The sequence below is a fragment of the Elephas maximus genome, chromosome 10, assembly GCF_024166365.1.
Source record: "Elephas maximus indicus isolate mEleMax1 chromosome 10, mEleMax1 primary haplotype, whole genome shotgun sequence".
In the NCBI taxonomy this organism is placed as follows: domain Eukaryota; kingdom Metazoa; phylum Chordata; class Mammalia; order Proboscidea; family Elephantidae; genus Elephas; species Elephas maximus.
In genome coordinates this window covers 88151860-88164828 of record NC_064828.1, presented here as the reverse complement: position 1 = coordinate 88164828, position 12969 = coordinate 88151860, and the positions used below count along the sequence as shown (strand labels likewise).

Genomic DNA, 12969 nt, shown 5'->3' with positions numbered 1-12969 from the left:
TTACAAGGATGGAAATGCACCCTACCCCCGCCCCGGCCACCCCGACACCCAGAGACTACAGTACTTAGGATTACACACAACAGCCGTAACTGGTGGATATCTGTTCGTAACAAACAAACCACAGCATATTTATACTGTATCACATCGAGTGATTATAGAAATCCATATATATATTGCTTGTATAAAATCTTTTTTTGTAAAAAATATTAAAAAAAAAAAAAAAAAAGAAAGTATAAAAAAACATGTGCAGTTGAAAGCACTGCCAGGACAGCCAGTCTGTAAACATTCGATGAGTATGTGCTTTGGAAGGGCGCCCGCGCCTCGTGCCCGCAGCAAACTCCAGCAGGGTCGGTGAGGGTGAGCCCAGGGCTGCGGCCTCCTGGCCGAGCAGAGCTGGGCGGTGCAGCAGGGCCCCGCCTCACCCCAGCTTTGCGTCAGGGTCAGGGGTCAGGGCTGGGGGCAGGCATATTACAGTTTCACTCTGAGTTCCGTCCCCAGCCACATTTTGGTTCCAACGTATGGCTTTTCCTGGCTGCTCGGAGGTCCCTTGGGCGGGTGCCCCAGCGGTGGAGAGGCTGGAGAAGTGCCTCTTGGGGTGTTTCTCGGCCCAGAGGGCACCGCCATCCTGCCTCCTCCAAGCTGGGTCCCAGCCAGAACAGCCCCACCGGTGGGGTAACTTTGGTCTCAGCGCTTGGTTCCCCTAGATGTCCTCAGCCTGCCCTTCCCCTTGTTGGCTGATCTAAGTTTCACGAAAAAGCCCGCCGATGCTGGCCATGCCAAGCCTCATTGTAAAGTTTGTCCTGCATCAAGGGAGGACCGCCGGGCCCCCTCCTCATCCTCCCTCTTTATCGCTCCTCCCCCTCTCCGTCCTCCTCCCAGCCAATGTCACTTCTTCTCTAGCTGCTCCAGCAGCGGGTTGCCTTCCGACTCAGGGGTCTTGACGCTGTCGGTCCGCACGATGCAGGTGGGCCGGTGCCGATTCAGCATCAGGATGAGCTGCTGCCGCTCCTGCTTCAGCTCCTCAATCTGGGTCTTTAGCTCCGCGTTCATGAGCTCCAGCCGCTCCGATTCCTGTGTGCAAACGCAGAGACACGGCTTTAAGCTTCACCAGGGACCAGCTCTGGGGCAGCTGGGGCAGGGCACTCCGGGCTGGCGTTGCCTGTTTTCTGTCTGCCAAGTTCCGAGTGGAAGAAGCACAGAACCTGTTATTGAGCCTGTGCTAGCTGACTTTCTGTGGGTGGGGCCCAACCAGCCTGTGGCACTGCCTGTTACCTGTGACACTTCCCATCACCGGTGGCATGAGCCTGGGTTACATCAGGGGCCAGCCTGCTCATCTCCCACCTCTCTCTGCTCTCTCAATCCACTCCAGCCACAGTGGCTTCCTTGCTCTTTCAAATATGCCAAGACTCTCCTGCCCGAGGGCCTTTGCACAAGGAATAAAGGGTGAGAGAAGAATGGAGGCCAAGTGGATGGAGAACAGGTGCATGGAGGTCCTGGGAGAAGTAACAGGAGGCCCACGGAGGACAGCACGACAGTAAAGTGCTCTGATGTGTGATAAATGCACATGGGGATATTTTGGCCTATGGGATCAACAAAACCAGTGTGGTCACATAATTCTTCCTAAAATTCTTCTTCCTTGGCTATTGCTATTGTGGTGTGCCTTTGAGTTGATTCCAACTCATAGCGACCTTATAGGACAGAGTAGAACTGCCCCATAGGGTTTCCTAAGCTGAAGTCTTACAGGAGCAGATAGCCAGGCCTTTCCTCCCACAGGGTTTGAACTGCTGACCTTTCAGTTAGCAGCCGAGTGCTTAATCACTGTACCATGCAGGCTCCTTTCCTGGCTGTTAGTCTATAACTATTTAAACAGCCACTTCCTTATCCCCTGTAATCTCGAAGTTTTGCCCGCTGGGAGGCAATCGACAACCATTCTTCTGGGTCCAAAACAAGCTTTCAAACAGACCTCAAATGTGATTTCCAGCGAGCGCTTCGCTCGCTTGAAGAAGCTGCAGGGAAAAGAAAGAATGCTGAAACGTGAATGGGGGGTGGTTACGTGTTCACAGTGTGGAGGGGTGGTGGGTATATCAATTCAAGCCTCAGGATCAAAGGGTAAACTAGCAAAGCGTTTGAATGATTTTTCCTGGGCTGCATGTAAGAACTTATAACCCGTTTGAGAGCTGGATTTTAATCCAAGGGCCAGCCAAGTTTGAGACCAGCGGTTCTCAATTGGGGGTGATTTTGCCCCCCAGGGGACATTTGACAATGTCTGAGACATTTTTCATTGTCACAGCTCAGGGGAGGGTATTACTAGCATCTAGTGGTAGATGTCAGGGGTGCTGCTAAACATCCTGTAACACACAGGACAGCCCCCACGACAAAGAATTATCCAGTCCAAAATGTCAACAGTGCCACTATTGAAAACCCTGTTTCAGACAGAACAAGCTGTGATTGGAACCGTGTGTCTGACAACTGGACAGCTTGGGACTGGCTTGGCCCTATGAACGCTCTCTGCCTGGTAGAGCACAGGCTGAGCAGCCTCCCTCTTGAACCTCCAGGGCCCTTGGTGGAGCCCACACATGTCCCAGTGGCGCTACCTTCCTCACACCAGCCAGTCTGACTGAATTGTTCTTTGTGCTCATCTCTGAGGTGGGAGTATGAGGGGCCTGAGGAACTCGGAACTGCTGAGATGTACAGTCCTCGTGACCTGACGCAGAGAGAGAACTGCTTTGAGTCTTCAAAAAGGAAAAAAGTGCTCGGGGGAAAATGTTAAAAATCGTCTACGGTAGTTTTTAGTTCAATGGGCTGAGGCATGACGGGGAAACTGGCCTGGCCCACTGTTATGAGAATTCTGAGATGAGTCCATCTCTGAGGGCAGGAGAGGCCCCACGTGACACAATCAAGGCCCATGACCCCTCAGCCTGGAGCAGTTAGGTGCTAATCTGAGATGCCTGCTCTCCGGGTCTGACTAGTTGGGTGACCTTGGCAACTTCTCACAAACCCTCTGGCCATCCAGTTCCCCACAGCCAAAGGTTTAGCTCCATCTTGGAATTCTCCTGATCCTCTGCTTTTAGGAGTCTTAGTTCCATCCATCTTTCCATCCATGAGAATTTGCTGAGGCCCTGGTTTGTACAATCAGTGCTCAGAGTAGGGGAGAGATCCAGAGGCCCATGGACCCCTAATGTGGCTCTCATGGACTTCAAGTCCAAAGGGAAGATAGAATTCACATGGCAAGACAGCATTTAGAAAACAACTAGCAGCTGCCCAGGGCTTAGAAGACCTTCTGAGAGGGCTAAGTGGAGAGGCCTAATCTTGGGCTTGAAAGACAGGTTGACTCTGGTAGAGTAGAGAAGGTCAAGGAGGGAATTTTAGATAAGGAGCTCCAAGTGATCAAGGACACAGACATGGGAAAGCTTAAGATGTGTTTATGAGACTTAAAAATATATATATTCCAGCTTGTAGCCATAGTTCACTTAAGGATATAGTAGGTTCTAAAGCTGTAGCTTCAGACTGTAGCTCTGGGAAAGCTTATAGTCTAGGGCAAGTTTCTTAGCCTCTCTGAGCCTCAGTTGTCTCTTCTGTAAAAAGGATTACTGTGGGGATTAAGTGAAGTGATATGGGAAAAGCTGAAGGGTTAGGGAGGCTTAAGGAATTTGCACTTTAACCATAAGCAAGAGAATAGTGTGAAGAAGGTGGAGAAGGACGGTTAATAATAAGGAAGGGGGAGGAGTAAGAGAAGAAGACAACAGGCCACGCTTACTGAGCAAGACTATGTACCAGCCACGCTTAATGTATGTCACATGTATTGACTTATTTGATCCTTACAATAACCTTATGAAGTCGATGCAATGACTCTCCCCAGATGAAGCTGCTCTGGATAAAAAGGATGGGCTTGGGAGATGGGTCTGGCAGTGATGCTCGGGTGAAATAAAGTGGAGGTGAACCAGCTGAGGAGGGAGTTGAGAGAGGCCATTGCAGGCACCGAAACTGGGGGCAGTCGGGATGAAGGCGGTAACACACGGAGCTGATGTTTTGAAAGAAAAACTGGCAGGTCTTGGGGGCTGCCTGGGTTTGGAGAATGAAGGAGACAGGGAAGGGAGCTGACTGTGAGCCCAGATGAAGGGTCCAAGGAACAGAGCTTGGGTGAGGGGGCGGGGGGAGCTCTTCTGGAGAGTGGTGGGAAGGGCAAGGAAGGGATTTGGGTTTAGGTATGGTGAGTTTGAAGTTAAAACTGAACAGACAAGAAGTGTGTGGCACGCGGTATTCAACAGTACTGTATACATATCCACCTCCTTGAAACCACCACATGCCAAGCCATATATGTGGGCACCTGGTAGTTCGAATCCACCCAGAGGCACCTTGGAAGAAAGGCCTTGTGACCTACTTCCAATAGATCACAGCCACTGAAGACGCTACGGAGCACAGTTGTATTCTGAAATACATGGGGTCGACATAAGTCGGAATCAGCTCAACAGGAACCGGCTTGCTTTTATGATCTGTGTGGGGTGCCTTGCTTTACACATACATTTATGATCTGAATGACATTACATTCTGTTGATTTTAAACTGTTAGGGTACATCATGGAATAATAGTCTGAACTCGGACTGTCTGGCTGCCAGAATCTATCTGCTTTTCAGTTTTATTTCTTCCTGTGCTCAGATAGTTACTCATTGGTGCTACATATTTATTTATTGTGTAAGTATAAATCGAGTTCAGAAGAACCTTTTTTTAACTATGATTGTAGCAGTGGTTTGTGGCTTTACAACAGCAATTACCTGATCTCTTTCCTAAGTCACTAAGGAACATGGGCTAGGCTCACGTTCACACGTTAATTATAAAGTGAATAATTCTGCTTACATTTCTGTTTCTTCTTTGCCTTCTGGTCGGTATTTATTGCCCTAGAGAAAATAAAACCATTTGTCATCGTGGAAGAGATTAGTACAAGTGGGGGTTCTGCCCTCTATCCTGTGGGCAGCAAAGGCAGTAGGAAAAAATGCAGGCTGAGGAGCTGGGCATCCTGGCTGGGTGACCTTGGCCAAGTCACTTCCCGTCTCTGGGCCTCAGTTTCCTTCTAGAAAATAAGATTGCTCCAGGGGAATTTAAGCATTAAGATTTTCTGACTTTATAAAGAAAGTTACCCTAGTGTACTTAAAGGAGTCCCTGGGTGGTACAAATGGTTAACGTGCTTGGCTGGTAACAGAAAGGTTGGAGGTTCGAGTCTACCCAGAGGCACCTTAGAAGAGAGACCTGGCGATCTAATTCCGTAAGATTACAGCCATTGAAAGCCCTATGAAGCACAGTTCTACTCTGGCACACATGGGGTCGCCATGAATCAGAACTGACTTAACGGCAACTGGTATGTGTATATACATGTATGTATGTATATCTCCTTTATACCTCTGACCCTTGTAAATGTTTTCCCTGTTAAAGAATTCCCCCCACCCCAGGCCTGCAGGAGCTGACTGTGACAGGGCCATCTATACGAGTGCCCTAAACCTCACACCAGCCTTTGCTTTCAAGACCAGGGGAGAAGAAGTGGTGTGGGGGGTGAGGGAGAGGACTGGGCTAGGGCCCAGAAAGACCTGTCCAAATCTCCTTCCCAGACCCCAAAGCCACACACTGCTCTTCGTCCTCACGGCCGCCTTCTTCTCTCACAGGAACAACACCACAGCGGTGTAACTGCTCTCCCTGCTCCACTCTAACCACCCCAATCCATCCATGCCCCACACTGCAGCCAGAGGGATCCTTTCAAGGTACGCCTGCCCTCCTGTGGCTCTCCATGACCGATAATTCATCAGCCTCATATGGACACTCTGAGAGTGAAGGAAGGTGCTATGAATAAGTAGGACAACAGGCATAAACTGGGACTGTCCCAGGCAACACAGCATAGACGGTCTACCTATATGGGCCCTGCCAACCTCTTCATTCTGCCACTTGGGACTCTAAACTCAGGCCACACTGACTTCCTTTTCAATTCCTCAAACCCAGCCCTTCTCTTGCTTCTGGCCTTTGCTTGAACTGTTCCTGGTGGCCCCATTCATCCCTGTACTTCATCTTACTAGCTTCTCCTCCTCCTTTTTGTCTCAATTTAAGCAACCCTTCCTTAGCCTAGACTCAGATAAGCCCCCAGCTATATGTGCTTACAGCCCTCTGGGCTGTCCAGCATAACACTCAGCTTGTTATTACCATTTTCTTCAGTCTGCCATCCTGCTGCAGACCTAAATCTACTTGTCTACTGTGGCACTCAACAAACACTGGATGGACGGATAGATCAGCAAACGAATGAATGAGCCCCAGCTTCACCACTGGTTAGCAGTGTGACCTTGGGCAAGTAACTTGACCTCCCTGAGCTTTGGGTCCATTTCTAAAACAAAGATAATCAATATTCACCTCACTGGAATTTTGTAAGGATGAAACAAGACGTGTGAAATGCTCAGCTACAGTAGGTGCTCAGTAAGTGTTGCCAACATGCAAAGAGTAGCTAGCACTGTTTGTTTGGCACTGACTGTTTACTGCCTTCATGTGTTACTGGGGTATTACTTCCTTGGGCATAACTTGCCTGCTTACTGGCTGACAATATCTCTGAAGGGAGAGATCTTATGTGAAATTTCTTATTCCCTGCTGTGACTCGCCCAGCTCTGACTGGGCGAAATGACAGGAAATGAGGTATGTGATACCCCATCTTGAAGGCTCCTTCGAGACCTGTCTCTTAGAAACTTCTGGAAAACTTCCAGCCCAGTGTTGTACAGCCATGTCTTCCAACAGAGTTCCCAGCTCTAAGAGTTTAACTCTTGCCTACAACACCATTCCCTTGCCCTAGATGCTCACAGCATGGAGGAATATACACGACCCTGCACTGTCTACACCTGTGACCTCAGAGTTGCTCTCTTGTTGTAAGCGTTGAGAAGGGACCCACAGACTCACAATGTCAGAGGATACCACGGCCAACCATGGCCTTGTCTCTCCGGCTCCCACAGGAGCTGTGTGTCCCCAATGTGCCTAGCATAGCACTGGCCTTAGTTCATGATTAAAAACACTTGTTGAATCAATGAATGAAAAAATGAAGAATGAATGACAGTCAGTATAGCAGAGTGTTAAGGGCCAAGGCTTTGAAGTTAGCCCCAGACTTGGATCTCAGTTCTACCACTTAGTTGCTGGACAAGTTACTTAACCTCACTGTGCCTCAGTTTCCCCATCTGCAGAAAGAGAATAACAAAGGTACGTACCTCATATGGTTATTATGAGAATAAAACAAGATAATATACAGATAGTGCTTAGCACAGTGTTCAACTTTACAAATGATAGCAACTATTGTTAATGTATACTATAGAACAGTGCCTGATGCATTATGTTATTATTATATATTGTTACTGTTATTATTTAGTAATAAAGAAATTATTGGGGGGAGCTGGAGAAGACAGACCTGGACTAAGGACTAATTAGCTTTCTGGTCACATTCCTTCACTGCCAAGTACCACTTCTGCGATGTAGGGGAAGGCCTAAGACATGGGACTCCGGAAAGAAAGAACAAACACCCTGCTTGGAGCATTCCAAGTGAAAGGGCAGGGAGCTGTTCTGAGGACCAGGGAGAAAAACAACACTTTGCTGACTTTTGTATGCAGAGCTGACCTCTCAGCCTCAGGGGCAGCTGCAAAGAGCTTGGGGGTCATCTTCTGTGGGGCTGAGGGGCTGGCAGATGGGATACAGGCTGGAAGAGCCCCTTTCCCCTGAGGGACGGCACTTTTCTCTGCACAAAAGTAACCGGCCCGGGAAGTGCTTGTCCACTGCCCACATGCATAACACCGTCACCTAGCTTCATCAGCATCCGACCGGACGACCAATCCAACAGGGTACCAAAATGGGTAGCACCAGTCTCAGGCCACCTAACCTCAGCAGAGGTGAACTTGGCTCCTCTACTTTCTCTGGGTTTCCTGGGGAGCTAGGTGGGCGGGAGCTGCTGCAGCCCACCCTTGGCTGTCTTGGTTCAGGAGGGACATTAGCTAGGAGGCAAGGAAGAGCAGAGGGGCGGAGGCTGCTTGGGCAGATCCCAGCACATACGCATTGCTTCTGGAGCCTTTTGAGGATGTCTCCTGGTCTAGAAGCGCACAAGCCCATGCCAAGGATAGGGCAGGCATCCCCACTCTAGCCAGCTGCCATGCTCACCCGCTGCAGAAACTCCGTCCGCTCCTTCTTCTTGTTCCGGCATCGGGCCGCTGCGACCTTGTTCTTCTCCCGGCGCCTTTTCCTCCGTTCCTCTTCCTCATCTAGCTGTGAAGGCAAAAAGCCACTGATTAGACACTGTGCCAGGTCTAGAGTAGAGCTTCCCTCCTGATACACAGACAGGCCAACAGACAGATGGACAATCTTCCCTTCCTATCCCACATTTGGCCACTGAGCATGCTCACTGTCTGCCAGCCCACTGCCTCCCAACTTATTAAGATGGAAATGTCTCCCAAAACACTCAGAGCAGGAGGGCATCCTGGTAGGGTCAGTGTCCCAGCAGGGCAGGGCTGCCTAGGTTCTGCCAGAGTTCAGGAGTCTACCCACACAGCAGGCGACACCCCATGGGCAGTGGGGGCCTGTTCTCCTGTCCTGCCCAGCCCAAGCCCTCTGGGCACAATTATCAAGGCCAGTGGTCCCCAGGCACTTCCTTTAAAAATGCCTTGGGCATGTGCATAGATTTCACATTCAGACCCCACTCCCTTTCCTCTTCCTGACCTACCTTTGCCCTCCCTTCTTGCCCTCTGTTGGGGTTTTTCAATCTCTACTGCTCCTCCACCCCCAGTGTCCCTCCTTCTTGGTCCTGCCAAACGCTCAGATCTATATCCTCTGGCTGCTGAACGGTGTCCCCAGCCTCCTCCCCAGGTATGAATCCTTGTTCCTGCCTCTGCATGTTCTTCCCCCAGGACACCACCTTCGAGAGAGAAGGATGGTCCTGGGGGTTCCCTAAAGTGCCCTGCATGGGACACAAGCCACAGGGCCTCCTAAGTCTCCAGGCAGCTTTCTCCCAGGACGCATTAGGAAATTCACCACGCATGAAATAAGGCACATTAAACGGGAGGAGGAAACCCACTGTGCACCAAAACTAACTTTCTTTTTATAATTTATGTGTTGTTGTTGTTGAGAATATACACAGCAGGACAGACACCAATTCAGCAATTTCTACATGTACAATTCTGTGACATCGATTACATCCTTCAAGTTGTGCAATCATTCTCACTCTCCTCTTCCAAACTGTTCCTCCCCCATGAACATAAATATAAATACACAGCCCCATAAGTTTACTATCTGATCTTCTGAGTTGCTGTTGTCAATTTGATCCCATATAGAGAATTCTATAAACATAATCAAAGTGTTATGACGAGCATACTATTACTGTCCCATTTTACAGATGGTATGACTGAGGCTCAATGGTTCAATTTGCCCAAGGCTATACAACTATCCATACAACTGGGAAATGGCAGAGCCAGGATTCAAACTCAGCTTGCTCCAGCTTCAACATTCCTGCTCCTGACCGCTGGATCACATGGCCCCAGGCCATCAGGATTACTTTGATGTGGTGCAGGGCTGTCCATTATCTCCCAAGAAAATCTGGAGGACACACAGGGCCAGCTGAGTTGGGGACAGCCTAGAGTCAGAGGCCACTAGAGAAGTTGTTGGATTGCCCCGGCCCTGCCAACTCTCTCACTTCTTGAACCAGGGGGGGCGACTCTGCAGCCTGAGGCCTGGAACAAGATCTCAGCCGAATGGGCTTTAGGCCAGGAAAACAAATGGCTTCTCTCCATGCGCTCCCAGCATGCTCTAGGAGCTCTGGACAGAGAGCCTGGGCGCAAGACCAGCACCCATGGCTGCGGACACAGGCCCTGGCAGGGTCGCCCTCTTCTCCACCACCCCTGAGCTTCTCCCTGACGCACTGCCACCCAACTGTGAGGCCGGCTGGAGAGGTGCCTTGTCAACACCCCCGCATCCAAGCACCACCCAGCCCCTTGGCCTCCTTTGAAACTGAACCAGATATGACAGCTCCTCTGGCTGACCCGCATCTGGGAAAATAGAAACCTGGACAACATTGATTCCGCCCAACCTCAACCTCACCCCCATCAAGGCCGAAGTAACCGTGACGACAGGCAGAGGGAAGGAACTGGAGGAAGTGGCTGGCAGTGCAATCGCCCATCAGCCAAGGGGGTTTGCCCACAAACTGCCAAGGTGATGTGTGCAACCTGGGCACTGCTGGGCTCTCAGGGCCCCAACCACCTCCCCTTGAGCAAGTCTAGGGCTTCTGGGAGAGCTGTCCTCTCCTAGGAGACACAGACTCTTTGCTCCAGGACCTAGTTCCCCATCCCACCCCTGCACAGGGCCTCATCCTACAAAGTCCAGAGCAAACGCAAGCTGCTGTAGTACTGAACGCAAAGAGGCTCAAAGCGTCAAGGAAGTTCAAGAGATGAACTGGGCCAGGTTGAAGCCCACAGCAGGAGCTGGCTCCCTGAGCCTCCTCAGCCTCACCACTCTCCTCCTTCCATCACCTACTACTCCAAACTTCTCCTCCTTCTCCAAGCTGAAATGACCTTCCTTTCCTCCTCAGTAAACTCTTACTCAACCTTCAAGAGCAAATGTCACCTCCTCTGAGAAGCCTCCTTTGAATCCCCAGATAGCTTTGTCTGTGCTACACCAGCACTTTGGAGATCCCCCTGTTAGAATCTCTATCACATCCTACCACAATCCTGTTTACAAAGGTACCTGTCTTTCCCCTCGTGTGGAGAATGGGGAACCTGAACATGCCCAGTACCTGGCATAGAACAGGGCACTTAGTAGGAACTCAGCAAGTGTTAGTGGGATGAACAATGAACAAAGGACATCCAGAGAAAGATGCCACAGGCCTGGATACTTTTTTTTTTTTTTTAAATTGTGATTTAGATGGAAGTTTAAAGAGCAAATTTGTTTCTCATTCAACAGGTAATACACCAATTGTTTTGTGACATTGACTGCCAACCTGCAATGTGTCAACACTCTCCCCTTCCCCAACCCAGGTTCCCTGTTTCTGAGGCGTAGATCCTTTAAATATAAAAGCTATTTATGGCCTGTGTTTGCATATGTGTGACCCTTTCCCCAGCACTCCTAAGGAGCCTTTTCTGCCAGGGATGGCCACTTCTGTCTGTCTGTAGCAAAGCTTGGGGATTGGGTTCTGCCTTCCCCAGAAGCACATTAGCCATTATTACCTAGCTTCACTAGCATCCAACCTAAGCAGCCAAACCACCAGGGTGCCAAAATGGGTGGTACCCATCTTAGGCCATCTGGATCAATCAGCACCAAGGGTCTAACTTGGCAGAGGAGAACTTGCTTAGATACTAGATTCTGAGGCGCAGGTCCCAGATGCTGTGGCAGGTCTGCATGAATCCTGAGCAGCCCCTGAAACAATCTGGGGGTGTACTTCATCCCAAAGGCCCCAGGTCCACAGCCACCTCCAGCTCCCAAGCCCATCCCCAGGCCTTTCCTGCACCCACATCTCACCGTGGCTGATACCTCCCAATAAGCCAAAACAAATGTCCCAAAGACCCCCTGGCCACACCCTCCCCATTGGAACTGCAGAGCTTCACAGTCCTGAGGACCAAATCGCCCCTAACTCCTCTTGCTGCTATTTAAGACCTGTCTTCTGGACCTGCCCAGGGACTCTGTAGAAAATAATTGTTGGGGTCCCACCAGGAGTAAAACAGGAGCTTGGCAGTACCTCTCAGCCTTCTCCATCCCCTGTGAGCTACTCCAGTGCCTTTCGTCTGTGCCTGGTGTGATCTAAACCATTGACTTGGATGCTTCAGAGCCTCTCCCCGGAACCCCTTTAGGCTATTCTTTTGTCCCCAAAGTCCAGGCCACTGCCTCCTCCTTCCTGATGCTTCCTGAATTCTCTAAAGCATTTGGCCATGAGTGGGTGAGAGACAGCAGGGTATTTTCAACACACACACACACACACACACACACACACGCTCAGACATCTAAAACTGGAACCCAAATGGGAGATGACGATTCTTCCTGCAGACACAGCTGGAAGGATCAGGATGTTTGAGGAGGAGGCAGCCTGACGCTCAATACACTCAAAGAACTGTGAGGTGGGGGCTGAGGGGACAGGACAGGAGCATCTTTCCTTGCTCTTAAACTGAGTGCTGGCTCTGTTTTTCCCAAATTCCCAAGAAGGCCTGAGGGCACAGCTGTCTGTTCTGGCAATGAGGGGAGCCCCAGTGCTGCCCATCACATTGAGGGACAGACTTGGGGACCCATGACTAAGAAGGCCCTCATGTTGTTCATTCCCTCCTCGCCCCAACCCTTCCTTGATAAGCCTGTTCCCAAACCTCTGCTGACAGGGCAGGGGGACCCCAGGTCCTGGCTGTGTCTGACTGGGCAAGGTGTGAATGGCTGACCCTCTCTGGGCCGTGTTCACCCTTCTGGAAATTTGAAATTGGATTCAGAGTGCTGGGCTGGGGCAGGCAGGGATGGGCAGCCAACTTCAGCCATGTGCCCAAAGAGCAGAAAGATGGGGCTGCTGTTGTATGGAGATGTACAGAGACCAGAGACACTCAGCCATAGCAAGGGAATCAGAGCAATGAAGAGATGAAGGAGTGACTGAGAGAACAGCAGAGCCAGGACCAGGGTGAGGCAGGGGAGGTGCCCGGGCACACATTTAAGGAGGCACCCATTCTCAGGCTAGTTCAAGTATAAGGAAGACCGCTAAGAGTGAGCATCTCCTTAAAGGTTGTGCTCTGGACCCTCGCCTGCCTTATCCTAGTGCCAGACACACTCTGAGAGGGAGAGCTACAGACAAAGAAAGACAAAGACAGGGAGGACAAGAGAGAGTAAGGCAGACAGAGAACAGGACAGAGAACACAGAGAGACAAAGATGCAGACAGAAAGAAAAAGAGGTGGAGCCACAATGAGAAGCACATGGGACCACGGACCAAGGAGGATGGTACAGACAAGGTGGACAGA

The 12969-nt window shown here is 50.3% G+C and overlaps 1 protein-coding gene across 4 annotated transcripts in view; it reads right to left on the bottom strand.

The window, feature by feature from the left end:
- Positions 1–208: 208 nt before the first annotated feature.
- The window catches only part of JDP2 (Jun dimerization protein 2), a 42252-nt gene continuing 29491 nt past the window's right edge, over positions 209–12969 (bottom strand). For 3 of the 4 annotated variants that reach the window (XM_049898048.1, XM_049898047.1, XM_049898044.1), the window contains 2 exons: positions 8161–8265; positions 209–1071 (listed from right to left, as the gene is read on the bottom strand). In XM_049898048.1, the coding sequence (XP_049754005.1) occupies positions 886–1071; positions 8161–8265 (291 nt within the window). In that variant the 3' untranslated portion in view covers positions 209–885. Of the gene's footprint in view, positions 1072–4854; positions 4896–8160; positions 8266–12969 lie in introns of all 4 variants that reach the window. The other variant, XM_049898046.1, reaches the window with a different exon arrangement.